Genomic DNA, 20,112 nt, shown 5'->3' with positions numbered 1-20,112 from the left:
AAGAAGAAATCTGAAAGAAATGGTCAACAGATTGGACTACATGAAAATATATCATGTATTTTACAAAATAACCAAAAAGGAAGACAGGGAGAGAGATCCATCTCCTGGCATCTCTCACTCCAGAGCTTCATCTCTCACCCCACTTGGCTTTGTCCATATACTATCACCTTGTTAAATTGCTTGTAGCTCCTTTCATGAACCACATGGTCTGACCTCCCAGTATCCAAAGGTCCTATCTCTGATCAACAGATTCTCACTATGTTGTCATGTTCAAATCAAGCAATAATCCTCCAGGAATAAAGGAATCCTCTCACTTTTCTGCCCACTCTGTGCCTTGAATGGATGTAGAATGTTTTACTATTCTCTTTTATTCACATGACCCCACCACAACTTGAATTGCAAGGTAGGAGCATGAGTTATTGGTTTTAGTACATTCCGTGTCTGGTGTAGAGTGGTGGATTAATAAGTGTTTGCTGAATAAACTGGCTAAGCAAATGCAATATGTCCTGGTTTTATTGATTCACCTGGCACTGACTCAAAGCTTCAAGTCCCTGGTATCTTTTGCGATAAAAGTCAAACTAATAAATGCATTGCTGACTTATCACCCATGTAAGTGGGACACAGGGCATGCACCAGAAGTCCTGTGATAAGAGCATTTCATCCAGAGTACCTTTAGCTTGCTCATTCATTTTCCAGCAGTCTCCTCTTACATACATCTTGGGTTTCAAATTCTCAAGCAGAGCATCCACAATGAAAAATGGAACCGCTGAGGGTACACATTACTGACTCTGAATTTTGCTGCAGTCCTATCCATTTACAAAACACTCTGTGGTCTGAGTGTAATCAGCAAAGAGACGCTAACCCAGATCTCTGTTTTAAATCTTTGCTAAGGTCTATTTAAAGGTGTTTCAAAAGTGTTGTGGCGGGAAAAAAGCATCTCTTTAAGGAAATGCTTTCTGGTACAAACTCATGCTGAAGCTGAAGTTCCAATACTTGGGCCACCTGATGGGAAGAGCTGACTCACTGGAAAAGACCCCGATGCTGGGAAAGATTGAGGGCAAGAGGAGAAGGGGGTGACAGAGGATGAGATGGTTGGATGGCATCATCGGCTCAATGGACATGAGTTGAGCAAACTCTGGAAGATAGTGAAGGACAGGGAAGCCTGGCATGCTGCAGCCCATGGGGCTGCAAAGAGTCAAACAAGACTTAGTGACTGAACAACATCAAGAGGGTTGAGTTCCTTTAGGACTGACTGGTTTGATCTCCTTGCTGTCCAAGGGACTCTCAGATATTCAGGATATCCTGCATGGGCTCAATTCACTGAAACCTCCGAATGTCTAATTGCAACTCCAGGGCAGAGAAGAGCTAAGGGCTGGAAGGTCACCTTGGCACCTCTGCAGAGAGCGCTCAGGGTACCCATCTCATCCAGTTGAGCTGGACTATTTGAACTGAACTAGCACCCTTCACAGTGATGACTCTGTTCTCCCTAAAGGTGAGCTGTACATGAAAACTGTCCCATTTAACCACATTCCTTCCACCACCTCTGCTGCAGGTCAGTCAAACAAAGCAGTCAGGAATCTGCCCAAGAATTTGTGAAGAATTAGGAAGGCGTTTATAAAAATTCAGCATAGGACTTTACTGGTGGTCCAGTGGTTGGGGGTCTGCATGCCAGTTCCAGGGATAGGGGTTCTATCCCTGATCCAGGAGGATCCCATGTGCCACCGGGCAACTAAGCCCATGCGTCACAACTACTGAAGCTCTCCTGCCCTAAAGCCCATGCTCCACAAGAGAAGCCACTGCAATGAGAAGCCTGTGCACCACAACTAGAGAGTAGCCTCCCCGCTCACCACAACTCGAGAAGGGCCCGAGCAGCAACAAAGACCCAGCACAGCCATAAATAAATAAATACACTTAAAAAAATTTTAAGTATAAAAATAAGCAGCACAAAAGTCACAAACACTCTGCTCCCACACTGAGAGTGGATACAGAAAGCATTGGCCTGGAAGGATAATTCCAAAGACACACGAGTCTCAGAGCATTCTCCTCAAAGGCTCAGAGCTCAAGCTGCAGAGGGACTGGGCCTCACATGAGGCCATGAGGTCCCTGAAACACTTCCAACTTAATGTTCTTCCTCTGGCCCCAGCACCAGGATTTCGTTATAGGCAGTGCAGTTCTTAATGCCTTCACCGGACCCTAGGAAGTACATTCTCAGGTGAGAACTGGTATTCTCGAATGGACTTCCTGCCAAGAACACTACCCTCAGAAGTGAGGGACACCCAAGCCACCTGCCACCAGGAGCAACAGTCTAGTGTCCACCTACTGATTACACCCTGCCCCTCATCAAAGTCACATACAGAAATGCCCTGACTCAGCTTTTGAGGACCACCATCACCTGTCCTCACTTTTATGGTCTCATTTCCAGGGAACTCCTAGACCTTCCCCCAAATATCTGATTTCTGGATTCTCGAAACTAAATTCAGGCTAGTCCTTCCCTCCTAACCTTCTCTCCTCCAGCCGGCAAACCAGATCCTCCTTCAAGGCCAATCAAACAATATTATCAAAAATCTACAAACAATAAATGCTGGACAGGGTGTGAAGAAAAGGGAACCCTCCTATACTGTTGGTGGGAATGTAAATTGGTATAGCCACTGTGGAGAACAGCATGGAAATTCCTTATAAAAAAAAAAAACAGAACTACTGTATGATCCAGCTATCCCATTGCTGGGCATATACCCTGAGAAAATCATAATTACAAAAGATACATGCACAAAAATGCTCATAGCAGCACTATTTACAATAGCAAGGACATGAAAGCAACCTAAATGTCTAACACCAGAGTAAAGGATAAAGAAGATGTGGTACATATATACAATGGAGTATTACCCAGCCATAAAAAGGAATGAAGTTGTGCCATTTGCAGAGATGTGGATGGACCTAGAAACTGTTATACAGAGTAAAGTCAGAAAGAGAAAAACAAATATCATATATTAATGCATATATGTGGAATCTAGAAAAATGGTATAGACTAACCATTTTTGCAAAGGAGAAATAGAGACACAGACATAGAGAACAAGCATACAGGCACTAAGAGGGGAAGGGGGTGGGATGAATGGGGAGATTGGGATTGACATATACACACTACTGTATATAAAATAGAGGCCTAATAAGAACCTATTGTAGAGCACAGGGAACTCTCCTCAATGCTTTGTAATGACTTAAATGCAAAGGAAATCTGAAAAAGAGGGGGTATATGTAAATGTATAGCTGAGTCACTGTACATTAGTGTATTAGCAGAAACTAGCACAACATTGCATACTCAAAAAAAACACTGCCTCCATGACACCTTGTCTCTTCCCCCAGTAAAGTTACTTCTCATCAATCTGCAGTGCTTCCATACTGTCAACCCATTTACAGCACAGACTATAGGCACCTGAAGGCCTACCCATCTTCTCAACTGAGAGCTTCTCCATGGCACGGAAATGTCATGAAGCCATTTCTGAATCCTAGGTGTCCCGAAAGAACTGGTGAATCAACAACTGTGTTTGGGTTACCTGTTATTCTCAAAACTCCCATTATTCTCAAAATGCTTTACTATGAATTACAGAAGTCCCCTAAGCGTGCTTCCTCAAAATTTAAGAATCAAGCAACTTCAGTCATTATTTGGAGCACGGGCTTTCAGATTCACACAGACCTGGGTCCCTCTGCCAACTCCATCACACCCAGGCGAGTGACCTCAGGTGGATCAGTGGTCAGGATTCAAGCTCTCACTTCTGAGGGCCCAGGGTTCAACCCCTGGTTGGGGAACTAAGATCCCACCTGCCGTGTGCCCTGGCCAAAAAAAGAGGGGAAGGGGTGAGGTGGTGGAATGCAACCCCTAGCTGGGAGGCTCATCCAAAAAAGAAAAATAAAACCAAAATGTGACTCTACACCTCTCTGATCTCCAGACCTTGGAAAGGTGACATCCTCAAACAATGCCAGCAGAGCAGAAGCTCAAGCTCACACTTAATAGGCAAGATTCAATAGAAACATCATTTCTTCTCCGTGTTAAAAATAGTTTCTTATTTAAAGTAACTGTATGTGGGGCATGTTTAAAGTAAAAATGAACTTCACTAGCACCAGTCCTTCTCAGAAAATCCTGGGACATGTTTATCTATTACCATTTGTAACAACATTGCCCAATGATTTTAAAATTAAAAACAGATTTCAGCTCTGCCACCAAGTAAGTTCAAGTATATACACAGCCCACAGTTAGGTCATCAAAGGAAACTCTGAGGTTCCTCAACGCTGGGAACCAAGTCGGTGCCTCCGAGATGGCCGTACTTTTTATTTCCACAAAATCACTTCACTGAGAAGAAATCCTTGCTATGAAAGCTCCAAAGCCCAGCTCCTATAACTGCTTTCTCTTTTGTTCCCAGGAACTGAATTGAGAAATCTGGTGAACGCAATGCCTTCTTAAGAACTCACAGCCACAGTGACACATCAGTCCAGTATAATTGGCAAAATATTTACCATGGAACACCACAATTCCTCTCTCCCCAGAAAGGAAGAGAAGCAACGGAGAAGGGAAAATATCAGCTTCAGATCACATGGATGTCTAGAGAGGACCCACACGCCTCTCGTCCACTTTCCCTAAGACTCCTACACCCCCAATTCAAATCAACAGGTAGGTTAAGAGCCAGAGGCACATTTAGCATCCCCAAAGCTTGCTCCCCTGTCTCTGATACTGATCTCTTTCTGTAAAAAATAGTAATACCTAGATATCTTTACTGAACAAACCACATTCTCCCTCACTGAATTGATACTGCCTTCACTTTCACTTTTCACTTTCATGCATTGGAGGAGGAAATGGCAACCCACTCCAGTGTTCTTGCCTGGAGAATCTCAGGGATGGCGGGGCCTGGTGGGCTGCCATCTATGGGGTCGCACAGAGTCGGACACGACTGAAGCGACTTAGCAGCAGCAGCAGCAGCATGTCTTACATTATGGACTTCCCTGGTGGCTCAGACGGTAAAGCGTCTGTCTACAATGCGGGAGACCTGGGTTCCATCCCTGGATCGGGAAGATCCTCTGGAGAAGAAAATGGCAATCCACTCCAGTACTATTGCCTGGAAAATCCCATGGACAGAGCAGCCTGGTAGGCTACACAGTCCATGGGGTCGCAAAGAGTCGGACATGACTGAGTGACTCAGGCTTCCCTGGTGGCTCAGACAGTAAAGCGTCTGCCTGCAATGCAGGAGACCCGGGTTCGATTCCTGGGTCGGGAAGGTCCCCTGGAGAAGGAAATGGCAATCCACTCCAGCACTCTTGCCTGGAAAATCCCATGGACGGAGGAGCCTGATAGGCAACAGTCCATAGGGTCGCAAAGAGTCAGACAGGACTGAGCGACTTCATTTTCACTTTCATGTCTTACATTGGAGCTTCCCCGGTGGCTCAGCAATGAGAATTGCTTAGAGAATGGCTCAGAGTGGCTCAGAGAATCCGCTTGCAATGCAGGAGATGCAGGTTCAAACCCTAGTTCAGGAAGATCCCCTGGAGGAGGAAATGGCAACCCACCCCAGTATTCTTGCCTGGAGAATCCCATGGACAGAGAAGCCTAGAGGGCTACAGTCCACAGGCTTGCAAAGAGTTGGACACGACTGAAGTGACTTAGCACAGCACATGTCATACATAAAATGTTCATACATATTGCAAAATATCTGTAGGATATTTATCCTCCTATTGATCTGTTTTCATTCTTACAAGACAACCATATGATCTATTTATATATATTTATATATATGGTTTATTAGAGTATAATTGCTTTACAATGTTGTATTAGTTTCTGCTGTACAACAAAGTGAATCAGCTATACGTATACATATATTCCCTCCATCCTGAGCTTAGCACCCACCCGCAGTCCCACCACTCTAGGTCATCACAGAGCTCTGCATCAGAAAATACCAGAACAGAACCAGCACTGATGATAAGGACTTTGACTTCCCAACAGGAAAGAGCCCTGAAGGAGGTTAGTCAGAAGAAAGTTGAGGCAAAGATGCAAAATTTAAGATAGGACCAAAAACTCTGTCAATCAATATAACTCATATTGTATCACAACATTTAACAAATCTAAATAAATGCCAGAAATCTGTAGTGAATCAAATGTCAAAATTTTCAAGAAAGACAGAAATAGTATCCCTGATTTTTCTTTTTGCCTCCAGGACCTACAGTTGCTTGTGTCTCATAAAATGGGCTTCCCAGGTGGCGCTAGTGGTAAAAAAACAACAAAAAACAAAAAACAACAACCAAAAAAAAACCCCAAAACACAATAAAACCCTCCTGCCAATGCAGGAAATACAAGAGACGTGGGTTTGATTCCTGCATCAGCAAGATCCCCTGAAGGAGGGCATGGCAACCCACTCCAGTATCCTTGCCTGGAGAATCCCATGGTCAGAGGAGTCTGGCAGGCTACAGTCCATGGGAGTCACAGAGTCGGACATGACTGAACTGACTCAGCACTTTGTACACATAAAAGGCTATAGAATTGACCAGCCACAAGCCTGGGGCTCAGCTGTGAGCACCCGTTGGGTGAAGCTTGGGGATGGCTGTGGAAAGGGAAGAGAAAGGAACCAAGTGGACTCATGGCTTAGTAATGCTGGGCAGAAAAAACAACCTTTTGCTGAGTAACATGGAAATAGATCTGAAACATATGGATTAAATTCCTCCCAAAATAAACACAATTTTTAAAGGAAAGGAAAAGTACTTAGCCACTATGTTTGAGGTTTTCCTGAACTCAATCCTTTGGAAAATTGACACACGAGTGAATTACTCAGTGGTTATAACACAGCCGGCTTTGAAACAGGCTCGTCATAAACCACCAGTTTGTTTTTCAAACAAAAAATGTTAACGGTTTGCCTAAATCTGCTCCCTGGCTCAGTCCTTTCGAGGTTCATTCTTGTTGTTCTTTACAGGATGGGGAACTGCTCTGCATGGCCACTGTCTGCCTGAGAAGCTCTGGGTTCTAAGCCCCAAGAATTAGGGGAGATCAAGGAGACCAAGCTGGGAATAATGGCCCCTACTACACAGCAAGGACAAGAGCCCTGGAAAGAAGGCGGGTTACTGATGCACTGGGCTAAGAGCTAGACAGACATCCAAGATGTCCTCCTGCAACTTCCCTCATGGTCCAGACATGGTTGAGACTCTGCTAGTTTCTACTGCAAGGGCGCAGGTTCAATCCCTGGTCTGGGAAGTTCTACATACCATGCAGGAAAAAAAAAAAAAAAAAAAACATAGATCATTCTGTACCAGCTCCAAACCCTTGGGCATCAGTGTCCTCATCATTCACATGCAGGCACCATTGCCCCCTCCGGGGAGCAGAGAGAAGGAGGGCACACAGCGGGGTGAGAGCCGGGCAGTAGCCGCTGCAACCAAGTAGACAGCTCAGGCTCATCAGTGGCCATCCATCAGACAGTCCTGTGGGATCTAGGAAGCCAGTGTCATTGGTCAGCTGGCCTGACAACTCAGGACAACCTAACAGCCAGTGTAAGGCCAGCCCTAGGAAGCAAGAGGAAGCTGAATCCTCACAGTTTGGGAGTCAATCCTATAGTTCCTGGTGGGCCAGTTTCCAAAGCAATGGGCACTGATGTCAAGACCCTTGGACACAAGGCCATCTGGATAGAGAGGCTGCTGATCACCAGCTCTTTCTTGACACTGCCTAGTTCAGTGGGTTGTTGGTCTGGCAGCAGACCCAGCCCCAGGCAACAGCACGTGTATATCCTGAAGGGAACCCTCGCTGTCCCTTCCCTCCTTCAGGGTTTCTCAAGTACCCAGTAGTGCTCTCTAGACTGAGCATGCCTCACATTCATCACCTTAAATCAGTCACATGATGATGCTTTTAAGAGCTTGCTCTGTGTCCAGGTGGTGCTACTAATATAGAACCCACCTGCCAACACAGGAGACATGAGACAGGGGTTCGATCTCCAAGTCAAAAAAATGGCAACCCACTCCAGTATTCTTGCTTGGAGAATCCCATGGACAGAGGAGCCTGGTGGGCTACAGTCCACAGGGTCACAAAGAGTCGGACACGACTGAAGTGACTTAGCACGCACGCCCACACAGTGCATACAGGGAGTTCTTCAGATCCCTTTCTAAGGACAAGGACCATCCATCAGTGAGGGGTGGGGCTCCCTTCGGGCATTGTTCCATTTAGAGCATCAGTTTTCTCCTTTGAGAGAGCTTTGTAAGACACACACAGGGGCTCCAGCTTGAACTGGAACCTTCCGCCTCACCCTAGGCCAGTGGAACTTTTCCATTCTTAAGCTTCTGGCTTAACAGTCCCTTTTCAAAATTCACTCTCAAAAACATCCTGCCTTTAAGTTTTACATTTGGCTAGTTTACACTGATGAAAGGAGATGCGAGATCCTCGGTAGAATTTGTTGAGTCTTATACCCAGAAATATGCTTTTATTTTTTTCCCTTGCCAACTTTTTTAGAATCTGAAAAGTCTTGGACAGTTAGACAAGGTTGCAAGTAAAAAAGCCCATTTCTGCAAGAAGCTCACTGCTCTCTTTGCTTCCCCCGGTGGACAGCTACTGCTGGAGACTTCTGAGCCAGCACCTGCCACACTCCCTTTCTCACGGGGAGCCCAGCCCATGTGCCCCACATTTGTCAGAGTGTCACACAGGACAATTCTGGTTTCCTTCCACTGACAACTATTGACACAACAACCAGCAAGGCATCCAGAATGTCAAGAAGACACAGCAAGACCAATCACAATAAAACTAAGATAACACTCTTCTTAGGGCTGCCAAAAGCAATAAAAAATTCTCCAGGACAGAGGTTTCCAAACCATGCTCCCCAGAACCCCTACAGTTCTGTGGAATTCTTTAGAGGCCACAAGACAAAACCCAAACCCTCACAGCCACAGCCATGCTTTCTCTGGTTTGTAAACTGGATTTAGTAAGATTTTGTAGAAAAAAAAAATTTATGGTTAAAGTAGTTTTAAACCACTGGCCCAAGAGACAAAGGCTCCAGAGACCTACAGATGCCCAGAGGGATGTTCTCTCTCTTCAGCTTTAGAGAGTTCACGCACCTGAGACAGCTACAGAGCTTCATGGAACTGAAGGGTTGCAAGAAATGAAATGTTTAGGCCTGTCTGTGCTTCTGGATTTTTCTGCATGGCCTCCCCATTTTCCCCCATGGCGTGCTGCAGTCCATGGAGTCGCAAAGAGTTAGACACAAGTGAGTGACTGAACTGAACTGACTGTGCTTCTGGATTTTTCTGCATGGCCTCCTCTCTGCATAAAATGCCTTCTGAACTCTACTCTCCACATTTGCCTCACCAGAAAATTCCTCTGTGTGTGTTCAGTTGCTCAGCTGTGTCCAACTCTTTCGTGGCCCCGTGGACTGTAGCCCACCAGGCTCCTCTATCTGTGGGATTTGCCAGGCAAGAATACTGGAACAGGTTGCCATTTCCTTCTCCAGGGGATCTTCCCAACCTAGAGATCAAACCTGTATCTCCTGCATTGGCAGGTGGATTCTTTACCACTGAGCCACCTGAGAAGCCCCAGAAAAGCACTGTAAACTCCTGCTAGTCCTTCTAGATGCACCTCTTCTCATGCTGCTTCTCAGGGGAGCTCCTCAGGGGATGACCCCTGGCTTTGCCTGCCCCCAAGCAGGCCCTCTGCCCACCACACCTCCTGACCCATCTGTCCTAGCCCTGGTCACACTGCATGGCAACCGCTGATTTGGATGTTTGCTTGTCCGTGTGGGGGCTTCCCTGGTGGCTCAGTGGTAAAGAATCTGCCTGCCAATGCAGGAGACACAAGTTTGATCCCTGGTCCAGGAAGATCCCCTGGAGAAGAAAATGGCAACACACTCCAATATTCTTGCCTGGAGAATCCCATGGACAGAGGAGTCTGGCAGGCTACAGTCCATGGGGCCACAAAGAGCTGGACACAATTGAGTGACTAAACAACAAGAACCCCTTCATGGGACTGTTAGCTCTGGAGGACAGAGATCACTTATTCAACTATGCCTCCTTCATGGCTAACACAGGGTCTCCCCCTAGAAGATGCTCAAACCAGTAGTCAATTTCTTCCCTGCTCCCAGATGCATCAGTGGCGACTAAATGCAGTTGCATACCTGCATCTTGGGCTGCAGGGGGCATCTCCAATGGCCAGTTCATCCCCACAGTAATGCCATAGGGAGGGCAGTTGAGGAAGATCATTGAGCCTAAATTTCATTTTCAGGTTCAAAAAAAAAAAAAAACCAGTTGTGATCTTCAGAGTTAAATAAAGTTGTTGAAATGTAAACACGCATTCTCAGTGTCTGGAAGAGGACTGAGATGAAATTCCCCAAGTGATCTCTTAATACCACCAAAATTACACTCAAATGCCTCTGCCAGGCAAAGATAAATTGCCATTTTCACAATGGTCTTGCACTTAAAAGTAACTTGGCCCAGGGAGCTTTGGAAAATTTATTATGACCAGGAAAAGGGGAAACTCAAAGGGGTTCAAGATATTTAGTCTACTGATAAGACAGCTTAGGAGTGACAATAATTATCTCCAAGAATTTGAAGGGTCGTTAGCAGGTCATTAGAAGGACACTGGCCAGCTGGGCCCCATCTACTTGGACATCAGAAATGGACTCTAACTACACCAAAACGAGTTGAGTTAGGACTTCCGTGGCTCAGTGGTAATGAATCTGCCTGTCATTGCAGGAGATGCACATTCGATCCCTGATCCAGGAAGATCCCACATGCCTGGAGCAGCTAAGCCCATGTACCGTAATTACTGAGCCTGTGCTCTAGAGCCCATGAGCCGCAACAAGAGAAACCACTGCAATGAGACGGCCATACACCACAACTACAGAAAAGCCTGAGCGGCAACAAAGACCCAACACAGCCAATGAATAAATCAATACATTTTTTTAAAGTATGAAGACCTTAAAAAAAAAAAGTTGCATTAGTGTCACAAAATGTCCACAATGATGAGGCCCTGGTGACCCAAAGGAAGCTCTGTGGACCAGCAGCATCACCTGCGAGCTTGTCAGAAATGCAGATGCTGGCCCCACCCCCCAGATCTGTCTGATCAGAACTTGCATTTTTACAAGCGCCCCAGTGACTTGCTTAACATGTTCGAGTCTAAAAAAACTCTGCCACGGTACCTTCCTTGGTCCCACATGTTGAGCTAAGTTGCTTCAGTCGTGTCCAATTCTTCACAATTCTATGGACTGTAGCCCACCAGGCTCCTCTGTCCATGAGGATTCTCCAGGCAAGAATACTGGAGTGGGTTGTCGTTTCCTCCTCCAGGGGATCTTCCCAACATAGGGATTGAACCCAGGTCTCTTAAGTCTCCTGCACTGGCAGGCAGGTTCTTTACCACTGGTGCTACCTAGGAAGCCCCACGGGCTGGGTCTGTCCTCATAGCCATAAAGTCTCAGGCCATCAGCATGAACTCTTGATCCCAGAAAAGGCCACATATTATAGTAGGCCCCTGGAGAAGTCTGCAGCCCCCTGCCCCACACCGCGCCCTCCCCCCCATGATGAATAGAGACAAGAGAGGCAATAGTCTAGCACAAATACTTTGCATGCCAGAAGGACCCTTTTCTAGATGGGCCTTCCCTGTGACAGAAAATGCCTAATGGCTAAGCTCTTCTACGGACAGCTGAAGGAAAGAAATGCTTAGGGTTTGCAAAAGCTGTTGTCTGGTCAAAGCACTTTAAACCCAAGTTATATCTATCATGTGGCTGTCCTTGTGAAAGATTCAGATAATGCCTCAGCAATTTCCCCCATGAGGAGCCAGACTGTCCGGAGCTGGAGAGCGGAAACCTGTTCTGAGTGAGTGTCGGTGGGGGAGGTGGCTGCCTGGGCTCCACCACACACAAACCGCACTCCCTCACCTGCAGGGGATGGGAAGGGAGAGGTGGACTCAGATGCTTGGAGCCAAACTGAGCCTAGAGAGGGGCCCTGGAAGATAACATAGGAGGGGAGAGTCACAGCTTCTCTCCCTTGGGCTGGGGAAGTGAGTTTCCTGACACTGAGGGTACAAAGCAGAAAGCAAATGTATATTTTATGACATTTCTCTGCAGGCGGCCTCTCTTCCAAAGAGCCAAGTCTGAATGAAGCCTGGTACCAAAGCAGAGAGTGGAAAGAGGATAGGGAACCTCCCAGAGAGGCTAGGAGAGCCCCTGGAAGTGCAGATGTTAATAAGACTCACTGTGATATGTACCATGTGCACACGTGCGTGCTCAGTGGTATCTGAACTTGCGACCCCACGCACTAGCTCAACAGGCTCCTCTGTCCATGCAATTTCCCAGGCAAAAATAACTTGAGTGGGAAGTGGGAAAGAGGTTCAAGAGGGAGGGGACATATGCATATCTATGGCTGGTCCATGTTGATGTATGGCAAAAAAACAACAACACAATATTGCAAATCAATTATTCTCCAATTAAAAATAAGCAAATTAAGAATAATAAACAAAACTGGAGTGTGTTGCCATTTCCTTCTCCAGGTGATCTTCCCCACCCAGGGTTGAACCCCAGTCTCTTAGGTCTCCTGCATTGGCAGGCGGGTTCTTACCAGCTGAGCCACCAGAGAAGCCCAACAGGCACCACAATTCTGTCCAATTTACCAAAATGTCCATCTGCCATGCTCTTGGGAAAGGAGGCTCTGGGCCCAGCTGATCAGCCGGCAAAACAGTAAAAAGGAACTCAGTCTTTGCCTAGACCCATTATCATCCTAATCTCCTACTAACCTAACCAGACACAGGAGAGTAAGAATGTAATCACTTCCTGTTCCCTGTTGAAAAGAAACTGAGTTGCCTCCATATAATGATTAAAAATGCACCAAAAGGAGACAACTGATGCAATATCTGGAGGAGATGAACCATTTTGGTATTTGCCATCATGTGGAAAGAGAGATGTAGGGATTTCTGGTGGTCCAGTGGCTAAGAGTCCAAGCTTCCAAAGCAGGGAGCCCAGGTTTGATCCCTAGCCAGGGAACTAAATCCCACACACTGAAACTAAGAGTTCAAATGCTACAACTAAAGATCTTGCATGCTGCAACTAGGACCCATGCTTGTTGTTGTTCAGTGGCTCAGTTGTGTCCAATTCTTTGCGACTCCATGGACTACAGCACACCAGGCTTTCCTGTCCTTTACTATCTCCTGGAGTTTGCTCAAACTCACGCCCATTCAATAGGACCCAGTGTAGCCAAATTATTTAATTAAAAACTTTAAAAAAGAGAGAGATGTTGCCTAGACTGATCATGGATATGGGATCTTGTGGATTTGACCCATAAACATAACTTTGTTCCTTTTAGAAATCAACATGCTTATATTTATCTTTTGAGTTATAACTATAAATGCAAAATGCGTTTATCAAACTGTGCTGCTCCATCAATACCACATGAGGTACTAAAAGGGGGTCACTTAAGCAGCAGGCCTCAAAAGATGCTGAGAGTCACCCCCATCAGCCCGCCAGCCATCCCCACTGAATGCCACACTTGCTATTTCATCTGTCTGTCCCAGCCACTCAGAAGCTGCTGCAGCAGACAGAATGCTACAGGATCCATGAAGAGCCTCTTTCTGTCTCTCACACCAGTCCCTCCCCTTCTTTGGCCCTCTACTCCAAAATGATTCTGTAGTTAGATAGTTTTCCTACCAGTAAGTCTTGTGTGCTGGAAACTGGAACAATACAGGAGTCCAGAGAAGAGAATCATGACTTCAAGTTCAGCCAGGGCCCACGTCATCATTCACATCACCAGATAGACGAAAGATTCCCAGAATCCGTGGACTGCATCCATCAGTTCCACTCCTTCCAGATGGAGGGAGCTAAGATGACTTTGATCTACTAAGGAAAAAAAAATATATGGAAAATCTAAGAGCATCAGAATGTAAAACTGGTGGAAACACACAGAGACACCCACATGTACACCCATACTTTTTGTAGGAAAAAAAAATCTAACTGTGAGATTGGACTCAGTACAACTCCATTATCCAAACTTCTGCATGATGTCACATATTCAACTTGGCTCAGTGGTAAAGAATCCGTCTGCCAATGCAGGAGATGAGGGTTTGAGTTCTGGGTCAGGAAGATCCCCTGGAGGAGGTCATGGCAACCCACTCCAGTATTCTTGCCTGAAGAATCCTATGGACAGAGGGGCCTGGAGGGCTATAGTCCACAGGGTTGCAAAGAGTTAGACATGATTGAGCATGCACACACCAGACAGAACCTCAAAGACAGAGCTGGAGGAAATCTTCAGATCTATCTGTGACCACCTAAGTGGCAATGCTCCGGGCAGAGTATGGTAGTGTTTTGGTCCGGGTCTCACAGCCAAGCAAGGTTCAAACACAAGGGCATGTGCCTCCTGACTAGGAGCAACCATTCAGGGGTTTCCTAGACCATGTGCTGCCCTAGTACATCGACCCCACACTTCATCCTCCAGGAATCAAGAAATGGGGCTGCAGAGGGCACTTCCCATCAATACCCAAGGGAACCTCACCTCCAAGAGGACAAGGAGTTCCCTCAGAAGATCCTGAATTCCTCTGAGAGAAGGATCAGGAAGAATAGATCATCTCAACCAGAGGGCTGTGATAACATTTTGAAAATGACTTACTTTCTCCAAGTGGTACAGGTGGGGAAAACAGGCAACTGATTTGTTTCATGCAAACATTCTTCCACTGATCTTTGGTGAACACGTTAGGGTTTTTTGTTGTTGCTGTTGTTGCTTTTGTTTTTTCCAACACTGTAATCAACTTCAGCACTTTCATCATTTCTATCGACAAGTTCTCGAATATGAATATAAAGTGGAGCTGGAGTCCCTATCAAACAATCACTAGGTTAGGAGAGACAGCAGAGGGCTGGTGAATGTAAACCAAAAGCAATGCACAACCGACTTTAAAATATCCCTCTGGGAACTTCCCTGGTGAGCCAGGGGTTGAGACTTTGAGCACCCAATGCAAGGGGCATGGGTTTGATCCCTGGTTGGGGAGCTAGGATCCTGCATGCTGAGTGGCATGGCAAAAAAAAAAAAAAGTAAAATATACTTATAATCACTACCATTTTAAGAGCTTTCTTTGTGTTTAGCATGGATATAAGTGCTTTACATTTTACTACTTAATTCTCACTGGCAACTCTGCAAGGTTGGTTGTGTTGTCCCCAGTTTCCATATTGGGGAAATAGACAGAGTTTAAGCAACTTTTGAAAAGTCACACAAGCTGTCTTCAAAAATAAATAAATAAAGATGCTTGAGTGTTTTTACTCTCTATAGGCCTTCTACCAGACACAAACAGAAGCAGATCTTCTGAGTTTCTGGCGATGTTAGGATGAAGGAAGCTACATCTTCTACATAGCTGAAAAATTACAAAAAGAAGAGCCTCAGCCAATGTCATTTCTTATCAGAGAACGGAAATGTTTAATTTGCCCAGATTAACTCCTACAGGTTCTCTGCAGCCTGTTTCCAGGCAACCAACTTGCAAAATGCTTTACTGGGCTAAAGAGGAACCAATGGAAGCTTCTTTAAGAGTGTTACTCGCCTGGGAGGAAGCGATTGGGCTCGGAAAACAGCACAGCTGCTTTTGCAAAAGCATCCAAACTCCTTCTCTGTAAGCGTGATCTATCTGCTTTTTCTCCATTCTGTCCCTGTAACTGTGAAACTAGTATCGCCTTCCGGTACCGTATTTACTAAAGAATTTAATAATGCAGAACATGATCCTATGTCAAACGCCTAAAACAGTTTGGGGTGGGGGGGGGTCTCTAATTAGGTCTGGCATCATCTCACTGTCTCAGCGTGCGTTGCACAATTACAACACCTCGGAGGGCCCCGTGGTGCTGCAGAGAAGCCCCCCACGACACCACACTGAAAGTCGGGTAAGAGCTCAGCTTCAGGGCGATCTCGGAACAGGTCACAAACCACCCAGGCTTCCTTTATCCTCCTGAGTGGCTCACGTCGCCTCGGGACGGGATCCCGAGGGCTCCCGCAGACCATCGGCCCTTCTCCACCTGCCCTGTACCCCTACTCTCCGAGTCTGGAAGGAAAGCCGCGCCACTTCCCCGGGAGACCCAGGGCCACCGAGCGGGAGTGGAGGAAGCGGCTGGGAGCTGTCCATGGTGGCGCCGCGCCTGGGCACGCAGAGCCGCCGGCTCCCGCCCCCGGGCGCGCCCGGGATCACGCTCCAGACCGCCGGAATGGAGAGACAGACTCGGTCCCAGCCTGCAGCCAGGCACTGGCTCACACATCAAAAGTTCAGTTTTAAAAGGGTTTTCTCACCTGTGGGCAGCCTTGGCTGCACGAAGCAGGACTCAGGACCTCAAACCCGGCTCCTGGCGGCGCGCCTGGGACGGCCGTAGTGTTGGACCCTTGGGGAACCGCAGCGGTCTTGAGAGCGCGGACAGCGAGTCTGCGGCGGAGGACCTCGGCGCACTGAGCTCCTTTCTCAAGAGCACATGCGTCCCGCCGGCTTCACTCCAGAGTGTCTCTGGCCCTGGTTCCCAGAGTGGCGAGATGGAGACCTGGCCACGGCCCTGGCCTGGGCTCCGCCAGGTCCCTGTCTTTATTCCCAACCTTATTTGACCTTTCTTGGAGCTGACATTCCTCGCCAGGGACTGCTGAACCCTCTTGTAGCGATGCCAGGTTGGGCGTCGTAGTCTAGACATCAGTAGGGGTTCTCCTGTCATCTAACATTCAATTAACCTCCACCCGTCGTGTGCCAGAGCGATGCTGGGTGCCTCACGCCGTCGGGGAGAGCGCGCGCGGGGAGGCAGCAGGAGGCGGAGGGGAAACGAGAAGGAAGATGGTGCTCAAAGCCGAGTAGCAGGGCGCAGACCTGTTGCCAGGTGCGCGCTCACTAGTGCACGGTGTGAGCCGGCTCCCTGTGAGCTGGACTCCGCGATCTGACCCTCGGAGCAGTCACTCCTCGACGAGACACTTCGGGGCGCAAGTATCTCCCCGGAGACATTCAGAACGGGGGAACTCTACAGAAAACGGGGACCTGCTCCCCGCCGGATGCGCTCCGAGGACACTGGCGCCCCCCGGCACCTGCTCCTTGCAAAGTCTCACACGACCTCAGAGAAATCCCACAGCAGACGTGTGCCCATCAACAGACACGTGGACAGACAGACAGACAGCACAGCACAGACCGGACAGACAAACAACCCCATGACGCGGTGCGTTTTCCCTAACACAGGTGGAGGCGCCGAACCCCCCATCTCCCCTCCCCTCTGAGGCTGGGCAGTCCGCACAGCACCGGCGCGCCGAGCCGGCCCGCTTACCTCTGGGTCGGTAGCCGAGACACTCTCACGCCTCGCGGGCCAGAAGCGCTGCGGTCAGAGCGGTCGGGTGGCGCACTGACCGGCCCGGTTATGTCCCGGGACTCGGGCAAGCCGAGTGGTAGTTCGTCCGGGAAAGCGGGGTTCAGCCCCTGACCGCGCTCAGCTCCGCCGGCTCCGCGCGCCGCTGGCCCTCTCCAGGATCAGCCGGGGTGCACCGCGCTGCGCTCGCCCGCGCTCCCCGGCCGCCCGCCAGAGCGGCGGCTTTTATAGAGTGCTGCCTGCTCTTCAGCCGGCTGCGCCAGGCTGGCTCCTCCCCGGGGCCCCTGACGCCCGCGCGCCACCGACCCGCCCCCCGCTGAAGTTCGCCTCCCCCTTGCCCAAGTCGGGCGGGGGCCCCGGGCCCCGGCCGGACCCGGGCGGGCTCTGGCGGCCGCTCTGGGAGACGCAGACCCGAGCCCGCGGAGCCTGGGGGAGCCCGGGAGCGCGGAGTCCGCCGGCGGCGGCGGAAGCAGCCGGGTGAGGGCGCTGGAGCCCAGGACACCGGAGGAACAGCCGCGGCTGGCAGCGGAGAGCCTCTTTGCGCTCAGAGGGCTTGGGGTCGCGGTGCGTAGGCCTGAATTCCCGCTCCAAACCAGCGAGGGGAGAGGCTCTCTCGGAGAAAGCCTAGCGCCTAGCACAGAATCGCGGAGAGATGAGGTTCAGGGTTATTAAGTCTCAGAATATTTTTTTTTTCCCTAATCTTATCAGGGTGTAATAGGGAAGAACAAATCTGAATCAGTATTAGATGTGTTTCTTTTGCTTTAACCTTTGTATTCTATTACTTTAACAGTGTTGCCTGTAGCCTGGAATATAAAGGATAGCCCATTCTCAAGGCTCTGACCTTTGAGGATAACACTTGTTCTTGCATAGAGAGAGAAAAAGTTTCAGAACAGAGAGTAACATTTGTCTTGTTGGAGGTTTATAGGAACACTGTGACCCGATTTCAGTGGACAAAGATTACTGCACCAAGACATTTGCAACCACCAACCTTGTCCTGTCCCTCACCTTGCCTTTAAAAATGCTTTGCTGAAACTTTTCCCGGAGTTCCAGGTTTTGAGGTCCTGCAATAGACTTTTTTTGCACCAAATTCCGACATTTCGGTTTGCTTGGCCTCACTGTGTGTTGGGCACACAAGCTTGCCTTTGGTAAGGAGAGGGTGGCTTTAGAAAGAGATCCTAGTATAAGATTAAGTAGTTGCTCCGAGTGGAAGACCCGTGGGCTTTTCTGTCAAAGAGACCTTGGTTTGAAACCAGAGTCAGACACGCTAGGTATGTGACTGCAGATGGGGATCTTATCACTCCCTGGTGGCTCAGACGGTAAAGAATCTGCCTGCAATGCGGGAGACCTGGGTTCCATCTCTGGGTCAGGAAGATCCCTTGGTGAAGGGAATGGCAACCCACTCTAGTTCTCTTGCCAGAAGAATCCCATGGAAAGAGGAGCCTGGTGGGCTAGAGCCCATGAGGTTGCAAAGAGTCAGACACGACTGAGAGAATAACACTTTCACGTTCACAGGGATCTTAACCTTCCAGGGCCTCAGTTTCCTTATAGGAAAACATGTTGCTTCCTTACTAACTTGTAGGATGTGAGGGCACAGTAGTGCAGGTACCTAGTTCACAGCAGGTCTTCAGTAAGTTAGACTCCTCCCTGTATGTGGGGGAGAGCTCTCTACCTTTGACTGGACAGACTGAGGCCCTCCAGGGTCAGATCAAAAGGCACAACTGGTCTAGATATTTCCCTGCTGGAGGAAACAGTCCTAGTGGAAAGAGCCCATAACAGGGCCCTAGGGCACCTGGCATCTTCTCCCAACTCAGCCACTAACTTGCTTTGTGGTTTGGAGTCATCCATTCTCCTTCTCTGCTTGCTGTACCTCTTCCACTTTCCTGGAGCTTACAGCTCAGCCACTCACCTGGTGGACTGGAGTCCTCCTAGAATAGCTAGTCCTTTCTCCCTTCCCTTCCAGCGCAAGTGAAAACTGACTCTGCAGGTATGGTTCTCATTCTAGGCAGCACACATCGCACTGTGAATCCATGTCTGGACTTTGAAGTCAGACAGAAGCTGCTGGACTCTGTGTCTGTGTTTTCTGCACTGGGACAGAAGCCTTAATTACCTGACTAAACTAGGGAAGCAATGCCTTGCCTCTCCAGACCTTTCTCAGAAAACTGATCTTGACCACCCCTAGGTCCCTTACCAGGATTCTCAGCCTTTCTTGACAGGTAGCAGGCTGGGTACTATGGCAGGTTCTCCCCACTCCCCGTCTCTCCCCCACCCAGCCTTTCCTTTCCAGCAAATTTAGATAGAATGTACCCAAGGGCCCCCGCATCCCTTCCTTAATTCCTGATTTCTTTTCTTTCTTAATAAGATCCCCTAGACACCAGGCATTTGGAGAATGCTGAGCATTTAGTCCAAATGGAGACCTTGGACCAACCTTGAATCAGCCTTGCTTAAAGCAGTGAGAGTGATAAGCAGGCTCCCCCTCCCCCCTCGCCCTATCAGGAGAGAGTAGATTTGAGACCTGCATGACACGAGGTCTCTGGTGAGACGCCTGTACCACAGGACTCTGAGAGATGAAGCCAGTAAAGGAGGATTCCTGTCTGCTGATGGGCTCTGAGAAGTGCTTAGTCATGTTTTCTCAAAGCCCAGAAATGCCCAGCACATTCCTCGGTGTCCAGCTTTCTTTATCACAGACTGATGCCCCTGGGGAAAGAACGATGCTGATGAATTACAAACAGGCTCTGCGTGTCTTAAACCAGATTCTCCAGCCAGAGCTCCATTCAGCACTTCCACTCAGCACTCAATGATGGACGGGGTATGTGGGCAGTTCTTTTTT

General features: G+C 48.3%; 1 protein-coding gene across 1 annotated transcript in view; it reads right to left on the bottom strand.

Moving 5' to 3' along the window:
• CEMIP (cell migration inducing hyaluronidase 1) overlaps window positions 1–19,908 on the bottom strand; it is a 161,453-nt gene extending 141,545 nt beyond the window's left edge. Inside the window, exons 1-3 of the mRNA XM_055555877.1 lie at window positions 19,834–19,908; window positions 17,588–17,909; window positions 17,247–17,436 (exon numbers count right to left, since the gene is read on the bottom strand). Coding sequence (XP_055411852.1) covers window positions 17,247–17,436; window positions 17,588–17,909; window positions 19,834–19,908 — 587 coding nt within the window. The remainder of the gene's footprint in view (window positions 1–17,246; window positions 17,437–17,587; window positions 17,910–19,833) is intronic.
• Between the last annotated feature and the right edge of the window lie 204 nt (window positions 19,909–20,112).

Source organism: Bubalus kerabau, chromosome 19 (genome assembly GCF_029407905.1).
Source record: "Bubalus kerabau isolate K-KA32 ecotype Philippines breed swamp buffalo chromosome 19, PCC_UOA_SB_1v2, whole genome shotgun sequence".
NCBI lineage: Eukaryota > Metazoa > Chordata > Mammalia > Artiodactyla > Bovidae > Bubalus > Bubalus kerabau.
The sequence above is the reverse complement of the archived record's forward strand: the minus strand, read 5'-3'. Positions and strand labels throughout refer to the sequence as shown.